Source organism: Spermophilus citellus (genome assembly GCF_964194105.1).
Source record: "Spermophilus citellus genome assembly, chromosome: 7".
NCBI classification, from domain to species: domain Eukaryota; kingdom Metazoa; phylum Chordata; class Mammalia; order Rodentia; family Sciuridae; genus Spermophilus; species Spermophilus citellus.
In genome coordinates this window covers 147,959,743-147,979,372 of record NC_138188.1, presented here as the reverse complement: position 1 = coordinate 147,979,372, position 19,630 = coordinate 147,959,743, and the positions used below count along the sequence as shown (strand labels likewise).

The window sequence follows — 19,630 nt, the reverse complement described above, 5'->3', positions numbered from 1 at the left end:
TTCTCTATCTCTAGTGTCTAGGTTGGTACCTTAAATAATGCCAAAAAGCAATTGTTCATTCTATAGATGTATTTAAAGTATAAGATAATGCAATGTCTGTCATGGATAAGCAAGAGTGAACAATTAGTGGTAACAATTTTCTAAATTTATTCATATATTCATTCATGTTATATCTCCCTTGTAATCAATGCCATAAACAGAAGATTAGGGTTCACTCTAAATCCCTGACCACAAAGTTAATAAAATTAAAAAAATTATGGCCTTACAACTCGATCTAACTATGAATATTTTTAATCATACTTCCTGTGAGCATTAGGTGCTCTTTTTCCTTCACATCTCGTAGAGTGAATGTATTTCACACAATGACCAGCTGATGAGAAAAGTAATTATAATTTTCAGACACTTTTTGTCACTAGCTTGAAAAGAGATTTTCACTATAATTATCTTGAATAATGTATATCTGCATGTGTCTGCATATCATATTACCGAAGGTTCAAATCTCTCTCACTTGAATAATTCAGTTGATATAGCATTGATGGAATAAATACATTTCTTAAAATTTAGACTTATATATGTATATATATATATTCATATACATGTACATATGTCTACATGCTGTACATATACCAATATATACTCTATATACACACACACTATATATACACAATTATGTATATATATATACACATTCTACAATTCTAAGTAACTGTGTTTAACCTCTTTATATCTCAACTTCTATTTCTTTAGAATATGAATAAATATTATTTCAAAGATTGATATAAAAGTTAAATGGAATAATTTAGAAGCATTTTGCAAATATTTTTTAGCTCAATATATTCTGCTCTTATAATTGGGGAGGAGGAGAAGAAAAAAAATTACCTGGATATCTTGCAGGCAAATTTCATGAGCATCCAAAGAACACTGTAGTCTTGGTTCTAATAGTTTCTTTAAATTCCCTATTGGTTCATTGATGTCTATGGCCTGGCTCACACATTCAGCTGGGGCGTAGGTCTGTTCTACAATGCTATATATTTGAGAATACAAAAGTTAGCTATTACATTGTTACCCTAGATATCAAAGTAACAATATGCTCAAAACAAAATTCAATACCAAACTCATTTCTAGCCAGGTGTGGTGGCGCATGCCTGTAATCCCAGTTGCTCAGGAAGCTGAAGCAGGAGGATTTTGTGTTCAAAGCCAGTCTGAGAAACAGGGAGGCACTAAGCAGCTCAGTGAGACCCTGTCTCTAAATAAAATACAAAATAGGGCTGGGGATGTGGCTCAATGGTTGTACCAAAGAAAAAGCAAAACAAACAAACAAACAAAAACCTCATTTCTTCTTACATACTGTATATCACCAATTATCACTGCCTAACAGCTAAATGGAAATTTAAAGCACTCTTTATTTCCATTTAGTTTAATCTGAACATTAATAATTATAATCAGCATAATTCCATATTAAAAAAAAAACATTTAAAGTCCTTAAAACTTTCTTATAACTCTTTTGTATTGGTATTTCACACTTTGAATTAGAAAAGGTTAAACTCTTTGGTAAGTAATTCTACATCTCCAGTAAATATTCATATGATGCCAAATGGAAGACAGACATCAAAGAATACTTGCTAAACTGACTGATCTAAAATTTCATTTGCAATTGTCAAAACAGTATATTATAAAATTTGTCAAGTTCCATTTTCACAAATTCCAAGTATAATGAGGAAAAATGTGATATTCAATGAATGTATATATATATGTATGTATATATATATGTATATACAATTCTTCCTAAAACATGCTTAGTTTATAAAAGAGACTACTAATTTTTTTTAAAAATTATTTAAAAAAAATACTTATTTTAAAATAGTAGTAAAAATATTAGGTATTTAAAAAACAAACAAACAACCCAACCAATAAATAATGGGCTAAGGAGCTGAACAGACACTTCTCAGAAGAAGAAACACAATCGATTAACAAATTTATGAAAAAACGTTCAACAGCTCTAGTAATTAGAGAAATGCAAATCAAAACTACTTTAAGATTTCATCTTATTCCAGTCAGAATGGCAGTTATCAAAAATACAAGCAACAATAAGTGTTGGCGAGGACGTGGGGAAAAGGCACACTCGTACATTGCTGATGGGACTGTAAATTGGTGCAAGCAATCCAGAAAGCAGTATGGAGATTTATTGGAAATCTGGGAATGGAACCACCAGTTGACCCAGCTATCTCATTCCCTGGTCTATACCCTAAAGAGTTAAAAACAGCATACTACAGTAATGCAGCCACTTCAATGTTTATACCGCACAATTCACATTGGTTAAACTATGGAAGCAACCTAGATGCCCTTCAATAGATGAATGGGTAAAGAAACTGGTGCTATATACACACAATGGAATATTACTCAGCCTTTCAGAAGAATAAGATTATGGCATTTGCAGGTAAATGGATGGAGTTGGAGAATACCATGCTAAGCGAAATAAGTCAATTCAAAAATCCAGGGGCCAAATGGTTTCTCTGATAAGTGGATGCTAATCCACTTGGGGGGGGGGGCAGCATGTGATAACTCTGGATGGGACAAAGGGGATGGGGCAAAGGGGTACGAAAGACAGTGGAATGAGACAGACATCATTACCCTAGGTACATGTATGATTGTACAAATGGTGTGACTTTACTTTATGCACAACCAGAGAAGTGAAAAATTCTGCTCCATTTGGGTACAATGAATCGATGAGCTTCCTACTGTCATGTATAACCGATTAGAACTAATAAATAAATAAATGGGTATTTTGACTATTAAGCATTTTACCAAATTTCTCAGTTATAGCATACAAGGCTACCATTTTCTCTCTCCATTTTTTGTTGTTGTTGTTTGTTCGTTTGGGTGACAAATTTTAAAGTCACAGATTTTTTTAAGTTTTTAAAATTTTTGGTACTAGGGACTGAACCCTGGGACACTTTACCACTGAGCTACATTCCCAGTCCTTTTTGAGACAGGGTCTTGCTAAGTTGCTGAGGCTGGTCTTGAACTTGTGATTCTCCTACCTCAGCCTCCCAAGTAGCTGGGATTAAGGCATGCTGTGCCCCAACTAAGACAGATTTCTAAATCCTACTTTATAAGACATGGATGATCCATGTCACTCAGCCTCAATTTCTGCAAAGCAACAATCTGCTACAGCTGAGTAGCAACTATTGCTTCTTACACAGGTCAACAAAGTAACTATGCATTTCCTACACAGACATGCACAAAGCGCCAGAGAGTAAATGCTTTAGGCTATATGGACTTGGATGCAAACTTCCATTTAAAACATACACGCATGTCAGGTTTCAAGAGGACTCCCATGATCTTTACCCCCTAATATTTATACCCTTTTATAGTTAAAACTGGAGGCTATAAAGAAGGGTTCTTATGTGGGAATGCCTAATAATAACTATCACAAAGGACTGTAGAGTCACTGAGTCCATTTGAGCCCGATCTCATAGACTTACAAATCTGCTGAACCTCCAACATAGATAAACGATCTGTTTTTCACTAATATGATTATGAGTTACTGTCTTCATAATTTTCAGAGACTGGCTAAAATACTAATTACTTGTATGCTAACTGCTTACAAAAAAGTAATGCTTTGCTCCTTTCTCATTGTTGTCTTAGCAACATAACCTAGTATGCCTTGTCCAGTTACCTGCCAACTGCTACCAAGGATCTCTGGATTGCCCTGAGGCTGTTCATGTCCTACCTAACAGAGAACAAGCACTTTAGGTCACTTCTCCTACAACTTAGCTCTCTCTGAGAAGAAAGTAGCTTGGAGATGTCATTGTCCATATTTTCATAAAAATGGAATATAAAAATTGACAGTGTGGATATATAACAGTAGTTCACTATGCTTTGAATATACTCTTTGCTGCCTTCACTGTGACTTATTTTTAAAAATGTTTCTTTCTCTTCCTCTCTTCCTCCTTCTCCCTAATCTTTCCCATTCCCAAACCTCAGGGGAAACAGGATTACCTTCATTCCCCATCCTAGGCATAGTTATCTATCCTGAGTACACACCCACCACAGGATTGAAGTAATTCAGATTTTGGGGATGGCACCAGAAGACCTCAGAAATGACTATCTCCCAAATTCACAAGTGAATTACAACTCCCAGAGAACACCAGAAATGTAGCCTTAGAATCACCTTTTTAAATACCCCAGAATGGGCAGAATCACAGTCTCTGGGACAGGAGTCAGTCCCTAGTGTTTCTTCTTTGCTAGCAAAGCAATAAAACTTCTTTTTCCCAAAAAAAAAAGAAAAGAAAAAAGAAGTGGTAGTAAAACCAGCAATAGATTATCCCCTATTGATGCTAATGTCATTTAAGAAAAACCTAAAGGAACTTAGGTATATTGATAATACACAAAAAATGGTAAGTTGAGAAAATACCAACCTTTCTTCTGTGCACTCTGTTTTCTCTGTTCCATCAATCTCAATTTCTATCAACTCCTCAGCTTCTCTTTTAGTCATGGTTGAAGTATTTCAAAAGCTCAGTTCTGCAAGTTAAATTTTAAGACACTTTAAAATTATCTGCATAAACTAATACACAAGCACAGACCAAATTAAAATAAAAGCAGAGTGCAAGTAGAAGAGTAACTGTTACGTATAAAAGAAAATCCACAAATGATATTTATATAAATGATTTATATATTTATATAAATGATTTATATATTTATATAAATGATTTATATATTATTTATAAATGATATTTATAATCCAGTTTTTGTTTAAAGGTGTTTATTAGCTTGACATAATGACTTCATTATTTTGTTGGATTTATTTTAATGTTTTTTGGCCCAATCTCAATGAGCAAGTTAATTTATGTTACTTCAAAATCAAAATATAAATGTGCAACTCAAATTCAAACCTGAAGCTTAGCAAGGAAATAAACCACAAATGATTAGCTAAAAGTTGTGTACTTTTTTTGGTACTGGGGATTGAACCCAGGTGTGCTTAACCACTGAGCAACACCCCCAGCTTTTTAAAAAATATTTTATTTAGAGACAGGGTCTCTCTTGAGTTGCTTAGGGCCTTGCTAAATTGCTGAGCCTGGCTTTGAACTTTCAATCTTCCTGCTTAGCCTCTCAAGCCACTAAGATTACAGGCATGTTCCACTGCACCCAGCTAAAAGCTGTAGATGATTAGCAATATTTTTTGCAAAGCACTGTACCAATATAAACTGAAGCTAGGACTTGTTACAAATTACTTAATAAACTAACAAATTATAGATGTGCATATAATTGCCTTAATTATACACTAGAATTTTTAAGTTGTTTTTTCAGATATAGTTTTAAACTATTAGTTCAATTTTTAATTATTTCATGTTAAATTATCACCTACTGCTTTAATGACCATTGCAACAAAAGTATAATTTAAAAATGCACTGTATTTTTTTTGAAAAATGTATTGCATAAAACAGCTACATATATTGGCATTTCTTGTGCTAATTTTTAAGGTGCTAATGGTAAAAATTCCAGGATCTACTACTCAATGTGGATCAATAAATTTGTCTTTGAATTCCATGTATCATCATCTCACAGAGCTTCAGAATTAGTTTTGGAGTTTACTCCCTTATCTGAAAAATACAAATCTTTTGCTTATAAGAAACACTCTCCTAAATCTGGTATTCCAACACTTTCAAAGGAATCTGTGCTCCCAGTTACAATATTTGACAAAGTGAATTCAAATATTCATTCCTGTTAATGATAACCATTATTTACTGAGAATCAGGCAACGTATTTACATAGAACAGTTCTATTCTGAACCCACCATCATATGAAAATTATTCAGGTCAGTGAAACTAAACTGCTTGTGGTTCTGTATTGTCATTTTAGATATATCAACCTAAACACACATTATTCCAGGTGGGGCCAAACTATGGCTTATTCTAATACAGGGTCCTGCATATACTAATTTAAAAGCCACCACCTTCTGCTACTTGGAATACTACCACAGCATGTTAACAGAATTCTGTCTGCCTTGCCCCCTACAGTCTATTCTCAGTCAATACAACAGTCAGAGTTGTATCCTTTTTAAAACTGAAGTTAAATCACAGCACATCTTTGATAGGTACCAGTTACTGTACAACCCAAAGATTTCACAATAGCCAACAAGGGCACCACATGATATATCTCCCATTTCCTACTCCCTCTCCCACATGAACTTTCTTGATTCTTGCAGTCCTATGGTCTTTGCTCCAATTTTTCAGATTGCCTGAAACCTAATACCCACAAATGTCTTCTTGGCTGAATCTTGTCTTTTCAGTAACCATACCCACTTAATTCTGTTATCTGTCTCTTATTTACTCCTTTTCCTTCTTTTCTATCGCACTTGTCCTTTAACTTATTATGTTAATATATTTTGTACATATATGTTATTATACATACCATAGTATGTATATCTATTTATATATGATATATACATACACACTTTGTTTCTTCCCATTGGATCTTCATTAAAGCACAAAGACCAGAACTGTCCAAAAATGACCATAGGAACTTAAACTGGTTTGTATGGACTAGGAACTTCCTCTACTTTTTTGAAGTGGGAAGGGCCTGACAAAGTCTCAAGAAACCAACACCTCTATGGTTAGGAATAATGATTGGGAACCTGGGAATCTATTATGAAGGTAAAGAATTAAGGTGGGAGGTGGAATTAAAAGTTATCAATCTTGACCTTAAAATACAGATTAAATTGGATTAAAAAGTGAGCCCAGTGAAATCATGAAGATCTTTAAAAGTAGAAAAGGAAACTTAAGAGAAGCCAAGGTGACTCAATGGGAGCCTGTGACTGGCTTTGAGGATGGAAGGCAGGCACCATAAGCCAAGAGATGCAGGAAGCATCTAAACAAACTAGAAGAGGAAAGGAATGATTCTCCTATAGAAGCTATAAAATACAGCCCTGCCAACACCTGATTTAATTCCAGAGCTCCATTTCAGACTTTTTACCTCCAGAACTGTAAACTAATAAATTGGCAGCTTTTAAAGTTAATAAATTTATATAATGTTACAGTAGCAGTAGGAAAATAATAGTCTCCCTTTCTACTTTAGAAAGGGTCCCAATATCTCCAATTGCTAGATAGCTGGTTTCCTGACAACTTCAATCTATAAAAAGCTGACACCCAAATCTAAACTGCTTGGTATAAAAAGACCTATTTTTTCCCATATTATTGAAGTTGCTCTAACACTTGCACCACAAGAAGGATAAACAGAGGGTAGAATTCACTACTCAAATAAGCTTGTATCATACCTGTCCTTCCATTATCTCTACTCCAGCTTCTTACTCTTTGGGATGATGAAAGGATGACGAATCTTTGTTTTCCTTTCTGACTGATATTGACCTGAAAAGAATTTCCTTTTCCAAGTAAAGCCTATTCCGTAACTAATACCATCTGAAAGTTTGTCGAATTCACCCTGAGCAAAATAGGTGATGACCCAGTAAAGACCTACTCTTTGTAGAACACCATAAACTTTACAAGGGCAGGTATATTTGTTCACAAATTATACAAAGTAACTTGAACAGTATCTTGCCCTTAGTAGGCACTCCATTAAAATGTGTTGAGTAAATTAATGATTTCGATTACTTCAAACCATAAATAATGGATTCCAGGTATCTTAAAGTTTTAAGTGAAAGAGAAAATGAAATAGCATTTTTAAAATGTGGTCTAAGGACAGAAAAGCATTTCTTAAAATTCCCAAAACATTAACTGCTACGGTTTAGATACGTGGTGTCCCCCAAAAGCTCCTGTGTTTACATATGAAATGACTGGATGAGAGCTGTAACCTAATCAGTCCATCCTTATCAAATTTAATTATATAAAGATTAGGTTCAATACATAAAAGAATGGAAAAAGATATTTCTGGAAAAAATGTTTCAAACACCTAAAAGTGACAAGGGACAAATAAATGGAATAGATGACAATCTCCAGGAAGTTAAGGGGGGGGGGGGGGAATGGAACAAACTAGTATAGAAAAAAAAATAGGAAAAGGAAATTCATATAAAGGGAAACCAAAATGGTTCATGGAAAAAATGCTCAAATTAAAATCTTTCAAAAATGCAATTTGGCTCATGATCCTTCTGCCTCAGCCTCCTGAGTAGCTGTAGTACCAGTGGTGCACCACTAAGCCTGCCTAAATAAATAAATAAATAAATAAATCTTAAAAACTGTCTGTTCAGAAAAAAAGTGAGAAATAATAAAGCTTACAGCTGAACAGCACTTATAAAAAGTATCCAGATGCTGTCAAACAGCCCCAGTGACTTAGTAAGGATACTTGGGGCTCCCCTTAATATAAGGACTAAAACAGGAATTATTAAAAATAAAACTTCTCCTTTGCGTTTTCAAAAATGTTATAGATCAGTCTCCTCCCAAATAGAAGAGGTAGAAATGAACCCATACACTTTTGGAAAATCCGTGTTACTGGTAGTCTTTGAATTGATCTTTCTCAGTGCTAAGTGCCCCAAAAAACAAAGGAGAGACTAGGAAACTGTCCAAATTCTTGAGAAGATCTTAGCTCTTTTTCTGGAACCAACTTCCCAGGATTCTACATCAATATTTAAGAAAATGAAAGAACAACACTTACTTGGTGCCCCTCCACCTACAAACTGCCCCTTGTCCTAACTACATAAAACAATTTCAGACTTTCATTGGCATCTTAGTTCTTCTAAATTAATTGTAACAAGGACTTCAGAACATTTTACAAAATGGATGCAAACTAAGCTTGAATTAAACTAAAAATCCTGGTGTTAGTGCTTTTTTATGTTTTGTTTTGTTTTTTACAAAGCAGATATCCTAAGATTCCGTTTTGGAACCACAGATAAATTTGAGGATTGTTTTTCTTCATTAGAATGAATTATTAGTTTAGAGAGCTTTGGATCATATTCCCCCACACAGGATAAAAAATTTAAGTGCAGTCTAGAAGTACTTCCATGATCAACTGCACATTTTCCCAAGCTAACAAATACTTTTAAGTACCTGAGAAAATTAAAAGACATTTTATTCTAAAGAATAAAATCAACATTAAGAAAAAGCACACAGGCTAGGATTGTAGCTCTGGGTTTGATGTTAGCACCACATATGTGGCCATCTTCAACTAATAATAAAGAAAAACACACAGGTGTGTATATACAGAGAGAAAGCACTGGGTTTAATGTTAGCACCACATATGTGGCCATCTTCAACTAATAATAAAGAAAAACACACAGGTGTGTATATACAGAGAGAAAGCAAACATGGTGAAAGGTTAACAGCTGATGACCCGCAGGTGAAGCGTATATATGGGTGTTCACTGCATGATTTTTTTTTTTTCAATTTGTCTATAAGTTTGAAGTTTTTTTTAAAGAAAGAGTTACGGGACAACTAAAGCCAAGAGTTTTAATTTAGTACTAGGCCTATTTATGCCCCCATGACTAGCTTTCAATTTAACATCTAGATCAGTATTTGTTATCTCAAGACCATACACCAGTCATGACATATACTCCCATATATACAATCCATGTAAAACAGTTCTAAGTTCACCCAGCATTAGGGTATGTGTAAAAATAATCAAGCTTGGAAATCCTTGATCAAATCCTTAGAGAGGATATTCCCTTAAAGTAGGCGCTAAAGAGATAACCGCTTTAAGTTTTAAGGCAACATAGTACCTGAGAATGTTAACCATAAGTAAATACCTTCTAAACTTTTCTCCTGCCATCAGTTATACTTACTACTGGTTGACGCTCATGCAATGGACTTTATTTCTAAATTACTACTCATCATTTTGCAATGCAATATTGGGGACGGTCCTCTCTACCCTTAACCTAAACAACTACATTCCCTAAATCCAAACACGCACATCGCATTACACAAAAACTAAAAAAAAAAAAAAAAAAAAAAAAAAAAAAAAAAAAAAATTGGCAAGCTACATTAACCCACTATTATCCCCTTAGTTCCTTTCTTGTTTAAAAAAAAAATGGTGCTCGCATAGACTAACAAATGGTTTTGGTGCAACGGTGAGACAATTCTATATTGACAAATGGATCTGAAGCGAAGACGAGAGCGGGTGTGCATCTTCCTGTGAAATCCTGGGGGCGTCAGGAATGCCCCCACCACAGAGACAGAGCACGGCCGCCTGCGACCGGCCAAGAGCGGACAGAAGCATAGGAAACCGCGACAGGCGGCAAGTACTGCCAGGGTCGCTGAGGCGCGCGGGATCCCGGGCCCCCGCGCAGCTCGCCCCCCGCCCCTCCCCTCCGCTACCCGCACAGCCTCTCCTGCCCCTCCCCGCCCGTCTCCCTCAAGTCTCCACGAACGGAAATGGGAGTCACAGCGCCGGGGACCAGCGGAAACAAAACACAGAGGCGGCCGCGGGGGGGCCGCTGTGGGGGAAAAGGCCCCGGAACGAGGCCGGCCCGCGCTCCCCTCCTCCCCCGCGGCCTCACTCACCCGCTCCGGAATGGGCCCTGTCGCCCTCGCCCGCGCTCCAGAGCCGCCCGAGAACGGCAGCAGCGCGGGCTCCACGTGCAGCCTCTCTCCGGGTAAGACCTGAAGCTCCCGCGACTCGAAGTGTGAGGTCCCTGGGCCCTTCCCGCGGAATAGGCGCTGAGAAACCCCGAGCCCTCTCCCGCCTCCCAGGCACCCCCGGGTTCAGGACTACAACTCCCAGCAGGGCATGCGAAGCGAACGCCCGAGGCAACGGAGGCCCGCGAGGCACAACGACCCAATCCAACTTGTTTTACACTTTTTCACTTTCCCTGCACTGTATACATCTCAACAACCTCAAGAAACAGGACACTGACTCGGGGTGGTGGGGGGGGCTGGAACTGGGGTGAAAGGCCAAAGTGCGCATGCGTACAGAACAATGTTTCCAAGAGGAAAAAAGACAGGTCAATTTAGGCGAAGGAAAGATGGCGGAGTCTTCGCCAGGGGACCCGGAAGCACTTACCCTTCACTTCCTCCTCCTGTTTGGCTTCTGTCTCACCTACAGCCGTCCGGTCGCAGACTGTCTCCGAGACGCTTCCTGTCCGGTGAGCGTCGAACGACTGAAATGGCCGCCCATAATGCATTGCGATGGCGGATAGGCGGGGAGGGGCGGAGCCAGGGCCGGAAGTAGAACTGTGGCGGCGTCGGTGGCTCTGGCAGCTCGGGACTGAGTGCAAGGTGACTGGGACTGTAGCTAGACCGGCTTGGCCCCTTGGGACTGCGGTTCTGGGTTTCTTCACACAGCCGGGGCAGCCTGTAACCTCTTCTCTAGTAGGAGGAGAAAGCAGTCTGTGTGCCTGGCACCTTCGTGGCATGGCGCAGGGTCACAACCGAACTCCGCGCTTCTAGGCCTTGAAGTTTGCCATAGACCCCAAAATAAGATCGATAATACCTTCCCCGCAGGCGAACGTGGGAGGAAGGGAAGCTGGGGGATCGTGAGTCTGAAGCTCGGTCGGGGCAGTCCAAGGTCAGGCAGGCGGGTCTCTGCTGCCAAACCTGTCGGCGCCCAGGGCACGCGGGAGAATCTTGAACTATGCACTGGGCAGGTCGTGCACCGTAAAAGGGAAAGAGGCAGTTAGTAATCCCAAAATTGTGCATCTCACCTAAAAATTGTGAGAGGGTGCCTAACATTTCGTTAGGCAGCTTTGTGAATTAGGTACTGAAGAGACAACAAATGAACTAGCCTTTGACTGGTCGGTCACTATAAATAGGCTACCCGTGCTACCTCCCATTGGCAAGGACTGCCAGGGCTGCAGTACCCTCTTGCTAATGCCTTTCCCATTCTTTTTACGTTAGGTCCTTAACATAGGCTCTGCTAGTACTTGAATAAGTAATTTTATCACATGTGGTATTACACCTATTTGTGTACTGATATGTCCTCGTGATGGTGGATTATGCACACTTATTATTGAATCAGAAAAATGAAAGGACGTGATGGAGGAGCAACAAGTTTTGATAAGAAGGATTACGGGTTCATTTTTGGGGTGAGGTAAGATTTAGGTCATGAGAGCTGTAGAATATGATTCATTATATGTTGTGAGGCTTCAGGAAAAAGATGTTATTTGGGAGTCATTGGTACTTAGGTGATAGAAATTTCACCCAAGTTGTTGTAGGAATGATGTCTTTGTGGTTAGCTTTAGAGCATATTAACTGTGAGGATGTGAGCAATTTAATAAACTTTCTTATAAATAATAATATCATCTGTAAAGCAGGGGTAAGAACACCTTTCTGTAAACTCTTTTAAGTATCTTTTTTTTCAGAGTTACAAGAAGGGGATATATGAAGTAGTACTTTGCAAAATACGGAGGGCTAACAGATGTTACATTACTGCTGGGTGTTAGGCATGTTCTTAAGTTTGCCAGAAGGGAAAGAACTTTGAATTGGATGATGTTTTTTACATATTTATGTTGATTCAGTTCTCCTGTGTAATGTTGGACCAGGGTACTTATCCTCTATGCCTCAATTTCTGTATGTATAAAGATGAAATGATACAGAGTACCTTATAAAGGCATTTGTTGTTGGCTTGTAGTCTTCTCAAGATTTTTTTTTTTCCTGATGGAGTACAGGTGTGATATTGTAGGGAATTCTTTCAGTTCTTCAATGGTTTACTTTCCTTCTCTCTAGTGAAGGATATCTTGCTGATCCTATGATTTCTTTGGGTAGTCTTTATTTGCTATTCCTGGGTTTGTCAATATTGGCACTATTGACATTTTTGGACTAGATAAGGTAATTGTGAGGTGGGGGTGCTGTTATTATAAATATTTGGCAGCATCCCTGGTGTCTGCCCACTAGAGGCCAGTAGCAGTCAACCTAGTCAGACCAACCAAAAATGTCTTCAGACATTGCCATGTGTTTCCTGGGAGATAAAATCTCCCCTTTCTTCCACTTTAAGAACCATTTTGCTACTCTAGTGTTTTCTGACTAGTGCTTCTCAAACTTTCATTGCGAAAGGCCATACAACCTAGTGGGTGTTTTTGAAGAATACAATGAAAATGAATTATTGGAAAAATGAGATGAAGGGGGAAAAATGAAACAAAACACACAGAATACAAATATTTCTTATTAAGTTCACAGCATAAAATAATTTTGTTGAATTGCTCTAAAAGCTTCTTAACTGCTTATTCAATTCTCTATTACTATAGATTAGTAATGGTTTGTTTACCATCACTGGACTTATCTATTATGACTTCTTATAAGTCTGGTGTCAGGATGAGGATAGTTATTAGTTTGGAGGAGGGCATGAGAAGCATGTTAATATATTGGAACTACACTTTTAAGTTTAGAAATGCTACCAAGCCAAGTTGAGCACATGGTATGGGCCTGTAGACCCATCTACTCAGGAGGCTGAAGCAGGAGAATCACTTGAGCCCAGGAATTCAACGCCAGCCTGGGGAACATTTGAGACCCTGTCTCAAAAAGAAGAAGAAATATCACCAGGCTATATTTGTCACCATTTCAATTTAGGGATTGGTAAAACCCTTCAAATTTATAAACTAAGTTTTAATCTGATGAAATTTTTCTATTAATTTGAAATATTTTTTGCATTTGGTAATTAAATCACAAAACCAGGTCTAAAAAGAGATCATTCTCTAATTTATCTACTGGAACTCTCTTTAAATTAGAAAATAATATATTTTAGCTATTGTTAAATTTCATATTTTTAAAATTTAGACGTTCAGAGCTGGACTTGTAGCTTGTCTAACATTGAAGGACCTTTGTTTGATCCCTAGCACCAGGGGAAAAAAGATCAGACTTTCATCTCCTTTGCAAATTCTGTTTCACTGATTAGGTCATGCTGTCTTATCTTACCTTCTGTTGTTACAGGGCTTACTTGTGCTGGTTGTTTTTTTTTCCCCCTCCTCTTTCTTTTGGATGTTGATTTGGTTGTTACAGTGTTTTTAAATGACTAGAAACCTACAGTTATCATAAGCAAAGCGGTTTCTTTCCCTGTGGGTCTGTGAAGTATGAATTTCCCGCTGTTGTCCCTAGCTACAGCAGCTGTCTACAGTCTCTGCCTAGTTTTATTTTGGCCTTTTGAGGAATTGGAGAAACCTAGCCCATTCATTTGGGAGCAGGTTTTCTTTTCCTGCTGGTGGTAGGTAGTGTTTTAATATCCTGCTTCTATTATTTCCTCTGGTCCAAGGCTAAGTTAGAAAAAAAATCCCATCCCAGATTTTGTACTTTCTGCTGTAATGCTGGTGGAGCCTCAAGCTTGAATTCCTAACTGTTCCTAGGTCCTACAGCCTTTTAGTAAGAAGCAAAAATCTTGCAGTGTGAATTGAGAGGGGAAGGGGACTATGGTTAGTTTTAGACTGAGTTCTGTAACAATTAGCAGGATTAAACACCCACCCCCATGTGATATATTTAGAAGTGTTTTGCAAGAAGTGCATTAACATTCCAATGCTTGTTTTTAGTACCATAGAATCAACATGGTTCTTCAGAGGCTCTTCAAGTTCTCCTCTGTCATTCGGTCTGCAGTCTCTGTCCATTTGAAGAGGAACATTGGTGTTACAGCAGTGGCATTTAATAAGGATCTTGATCCCATACAGAAACTCTTCGTGGACAAGATTAGAGAATATAAAACAAAGAGACAGTAAGTAGATAGGAAATCAACTGCAGTGTAAATACAGTGTAAATATAACTATTCAAAATATCAAAGTTTTATGATTTGAGTCACAAACTCTGTCTTCTTTATAAGGAATCCCAGGAAGAAATCCATTAAATCTATTGTCATTTAAAATATATTCTTACTGTAATGTCATTATTATGAACTGAGTCAACTCAGAAGTATGTAGAATCTTATAAATCATTTAGCAGCTATACTTGAGGAAAGCAAGTCCCTTCGACATCGATTAGCCTAATTGAAAGAAAACAAAGTATTCTGATTCTTGTGTCAGAGAATTATTCTGATTTTCATAGTCATATAGCTCTGGGAATGTCAAAGGACAAAAGACTAAAATGACATAAAAAAAAAAAGTCCAAGAAAAGTTTGATTACAAAACCACACAGTTTAGATATACAATTTAGCCATCATCAGCCATTTTTCAAATCTTAGGAAAAATATAAATTTATAGTTCCATTTCTCTCATTTAGTTGTCTGTTTGCAAAGTACAGGGTTATTTTAACTCTGGTGGGTAATATTGCATTTTTAAAATATTCTTTAATTAGGATAAGAAACTTTTAGACAAGTAAATACAACAAAAGGTAAATGGTTACGTGCTTAGGAAGTGACATATTCTGTGTTTGGAAAGTTCATAGGAAGAAATCCTCCTTTCCGTCTTGAGGCATTTGAAAGGCTTCTTGGGAGAGATCTTTTATTCTGTCTTTGAGGACAGTGTTTGGGGTCATTCATCCCTCTTGAGAATCTTATGAATAGCCTGAAGGTGAACATTGAAAGTCTTGATTAAAGGCTGTATTTAGAATTGTTCTATTTGTTTTGGCAGCCATTATCATGTGGGACTATTAAAATTCTGATTCATTGCAGGTAAGTATAAATAAAAATTCAGTTCTTCAGTCATCTTATCCATATTTCTTGTGCTCAGGCTAGGAGTCTAGCTCAGTGCTAAAGCATTTTCCTAGCATGCATGAGGCCCTGGGTTTGATCCCCACCCAGCATTCTTAAAGAAAAATACATAATATCTTTCCTAATGATCAATATCTGTTCAGATATATGTGGATATTAGACAGATATAGAGCCTATCTGGTATTACAGGAAGTTCTATTGAACAGTGCTGACTGAAAAGAAAATTGGGTCCATTAGAAGGAACATCATTATTGGGTTCTTAAGTTGGAGTTGTCTATATGTCTTTGTGTAAGATCTTTTAACAGATTTACCAATGCTTTGATAAGGGCATGTGGGAAAATATTACCCTTAAAAGAATTTTTGTAAATTTTTTGTTGATCGGGGCTGGGGATGTGGATCAAGCGGTAGTGCGCTGGCCTGGCATGTATGCAGCCTGGGTTCTATCCTCAGCACCACATACAAACAAAGTTGTTTTGTCCACCGAAAACTAAAAAATAAATATTAAAAAATTTTCCCTCTCTCTCTCTCTCTCTCTCTCTCTCTTTAAAAAAATTTTTTTGTTTATCATATCCATTAGTAGGCAGGTAGTAACACTTATGACAAACAGAAAATTTTGTTCAAAGAATAAATTAGACATATTTGCTTCTGCTGCTCATTCATGGTGCTATACTCATTTTCCCAAAGCCCAACTCTATTTTTTTCTCATTTTATTGCTTAGCAAATAAAATGCAAATCACCAGGCTTAGTGTTCCAGGCCTCACATGAACTGGGTTCTGCTGGATTTTAGACTGCTCAGTGTCCCCTCATTTAACCAGTGCTTTGCCACCTCCATTTCTTTGCTTTTTCAGTTTTAGAAGGTTTTGAATTAAAATCTAGCCCTAAATTCATGATTTATCTCAAATACCACCTTTGTTAAATTTCCCATGATTAGCTTAGTATAGGTGATCTTTTCTAAATTTGACTGGCTTTTTGTTAAATGTGTCTTCAAAGCTTATCATTTAACTACCTGACAGTATAAATTTTTATAAATATGTCATCTTTTTCTTCTAATGGCAAAATTGCTGAGGGTTTGAAACAGTTTGCTTCTTTGATAGAACATTATTGTAGAGAGAAAATTCCCAAGATCTTTTCTTTTTATTTAAAAATTTTAGATGCTGGGGATTGAACCCTGGAACTCTCACATGATAAGCATGTGCTCTATTACAGAGCTATACTTCTAACCTTAAGATCTTTTAATTTTAAAAAAAAATCTTTTTTATTTTTTGGTACTAAGGATTGAATCCAGGGGCACTTAACCACTAACCTACTCCCCAGCCCTTTTTTTGAGTCAGGATCTTGCTAAGTTGCTAAAGACTTGCTAAGTTACTGGGGTTGGCTTTGAACTCAAGATCCTCCTGTTTCAGCCTCCTGAGCCACTGGGATTTCAAGAGTGTGCCACCATGTCTGACCTAGCCACAAGATCTTTTTAAAGTTTGTGATGGCTGATATAAAGCAGATGATAATACATAACACTTATTGCATGCTTGCTATGTCCATTATCTCTTTAATTTTCTTAAGTTCCTGTTTCGTAGGACCTTCATTCTTATGTTGAAACTTAACATTTAGAATGCTTCCTGCCTTGCTCTGGTTTATGCATTTACTAAATGGGAAAGATGACATTCAAATGGAACCAGTCTAGTTTTGTTAAATTAAATGTTTTTGGTATTGGGAATTGAACCAAGGGGTGCTTAAGCACTGAGCAACATCCCCAGCCCTTTTTTTTATTTTATATTTTGAGACAGGGTCTTGCTAAGTTGTTCAAGGCCTCACTAAGTTGCTGAGGCTGGCCTTGAACTTGTGATCCTCCTGTCTGAGCTTCCTGAGCCACTAGATTTACAGGCTGTGCCACCATGCATGCATAGCCTGGAACCAGTCATTGACTCCAGAGCCTACAGACATTTTATTGCAAGTTAGACTCTGAAGAATTCTAACTTAATAAGGATCATTGACACAGACTTTGAGTGTTAAGAGATTTGTTTATTTGATATTACCTCATTTTATTTGAAACCTCATCATATTAAAATAGTTTGAATTGAAATATAAGTGGAAATACTTGTTTTTGTTTTTTTCCTACTTTCCCTCTATGAATACCATTACAAGGTCTATTAGAACTTGATGGTGAAGAATAATTTTTGTTTTTTAAAGTGGGACATACAGTTAGGTTTTTTTGTTCATTTACACAACAGAGCATCTGGAGGACCTGTTGATACTGGCCCAGAATATCAACAAGATTTGGAGAGAGAACTCTTTAGGCTTAAGCAAATGTATGGTAAAGTGGACATGAACACATTCCCTAGCTTCAAATTTGAAGGTAAGTCTCTTTGGTCGCAGATTCATTCTCACAGGAAACTATTATAAGTGGAGAATATTTACACTTTCTTTTTGTGCAGGGGAGGTATTTAGAGGATTAAATGACAATGACATGTGAATTTATTTAGGACCAAATAAACTCATGGGAGCTCTTCGACCAGCGTCTGCTGCTAGTGTAGGAAATCATAAAACACTGTTTGTTTGTTTGTTTGTTTATTTATTGGTACCAGGGATTGAACCCGGGGCGCTTAATCGATGAGCCCATTCCCGGTGCTTTTTATTTTTTATTTTGAGACAGGGTCTCCCTAAGTTGGTTAGGGACTCAATAAATTGCTGAGGCTGGCCTTGAACTTGTGATCCTCCTGCCTCAGCCTCATAAGCCACTGGGATTACAGGCATGTGCCACTACACCTGGCATAACATACAATTTAAGCAATGGGGTTCTGGAATCAAACTGTTTGATCTTGAATCCTAACAGTATTGCTTACTGACTGTGTGGTTTTGGACAGTTCACTGGAACCTGTTGTCCTCATCTTATATTTGAGGAGAATGATAGTATCTTCCTCTATACACAGTAGTTGTAGTCAAATGGCATACATGAAGTCAGTTAATAGCCTCATTCATAGAAAGTGTTAAATAAATGTTTATTGTTAAATTTCTGTGTAGATTTTAAAAACAGATGTTCAAGTTGGGTATTGTGGTGCACACCTGTAATCCCAGTGACTGGAAAAACTGAGGCAGGAGGATTGCAAATTTGAAGCCAGCCTGAGCAACTTACTGAGAACTGCCTCAAAATAAAACTAAATTAAATTTAGGAAGGGCTGTGGATATAGCTCAGTGATAGAACACTAGCCTAGCATGCATAAGATTCTGTTATTTAATTCTGAGTACCACAAAATATAGATTGGAAAATAAAGACAGATGTTCACTTAAAAAAAAAAAAATCTGAAGATTGATGAATTAAACCTTCAGACATTCTGGATGCATTTTATTCTAGTATGGCTAAGTTTGAACCTTTTTTTCCCCTCTTCTTATTTAGATCCCAAATTTGAAGCCATCGAAAAACCCCAATCCTGAAGAAATGTAAAATGAATCTGGTAATTCGTTATGAATTAATTGTACAGCTAATTAAAAGTTTCAAAATAAACAAAATTTCACAACTATCAAGTGTTGTTTTAATTCTGATTCCAAATAAATTATCTGCTGATGTTGAATGTATGTTTGAGTGTATTGAATTCTGTGTCTTGGGGTTGTTTTTAAATCCTTTCGTTTGACTATAATGAAGCAGATGGAGATGTTGGAGATTTTGGATACAGCTTGCCCAGATCCCTGCCACAGTCTTTTCAGAGTGCAGAAGAGGAATCTTTTCAGTGGTATGAACTTAATTCCCTCAGGGACTGATACACCCTTTCCTAAAACGTTCAAAAAATGGTTTATAAATCATTTGTCATAGATTTTTCAGGAAACTCAAGAGTAATTTTAGATTTAAGTGGGACCATCTATTGTGCTTTTAACTTCTATAGACTCAAAGTCCAGACTTGTTTGCAGATCACAGTCCTTTATAGCTCCTATAGATTGAAAAGGGAAAGGTTGATGACAAAGAGGGAGGAATGCTTCAAAACAGAGTTTACTTTGAAAGATTAGGGGTTGGGGCTATAGCTCAGTGGTAGAGCATTTGCCTAGCATGTGCTAAGACCCTGGGTTTGACCCTCGGCACAAAAAAGTGGCAGTAGGATACTGCTAAAATTTCAGTAACCCTAGACAACTCTCAAGG

The 19,630-nt window shown here is 37.3% G+C and overlaps 2 protein-coding genes across 5 annotated transcripts in view; one reads left to right on the top strand and one right to left on the bottom strand.

Moving 5' to 3' along the window:
• GABPA (GA binding protein transcription factor subunit alpha) overlaps positions 1 to 14,242 on the bottom strand; it is a 33,930-nt gene extending 19,688 nt beyond the window's left edge. The window contains exons 1-3 of one of the 4 annotated variants that reach the window (XM_081302865.1): positions 10,948 to 14,242; positions 4,422 to 4,524; positions 880 to 1,024 (exon numbers count right to left, since the gene is read on the bottom strand). In XM_081302865.1, the coding sequence (XP_081158991.1) occupies positions 880 to 1,024; positions 4,422 to 4,498 (222 nt within the window). In that variant the 5' untranslated portion in view covers positions 4,499 to 4,524; positions 10,948 to 14,242. The other 3 variants (XM_081302867.1, XM_081302864.1, XM_081302866.1) reach the window with 3 other exon arrangements.
• A 127-nt stretch (positions 14,243 to 14,369) lies between these two features.
• On the top strand, positions 14,370 to 19,074 carry ATP5PF (ATP synthase peripheral stalk subunit F6). Its single transcript, XM_081302868.1, has 3 exons — positions 14,370 to 14,577; positions 17,733 to 17,857; positions 18,896 to 19,074. The coding sequence occupies exons 1-3, from the start codon at positions 14,414 to 14,416 to the stop codon at positions 18,931 to 18,933; spliced, it is 327 nt and encodes a 108-aa protein (XP_081158994.1). The 5' UTR covers positions 14,370 to 14,413; the 3' UTR covers positions 18,934 to 19,074.
• Positions 19,075 to 19,630: the final 556 nt, after the last annotated feature.

Bases quoted from the DNA above. Each gene is read 5' to 3' on its own strand.
- ATP5PF (XM_081302868.1), top strand. From the start codon at position 14,414: ATGGTTCTTCAGAGGCTCTTCAAGTTCTCCTCTGTCATTCGGTCTGCA. The intron at 14,578-17,732 runs GTAAGTAGATAG...TTTACACAACAG, and splicing joins GAATATAAAACAAAGAGACA to AGCATCTGGAGGACCTGTTG. The intron at 17,858-18,895 runs GTAAGTCTCTTT...CTTCTTATTTAG, and splicing joins CCCTAGCTTCAAATTTGAAG to ATCCCAAATTTGAAGCCATC.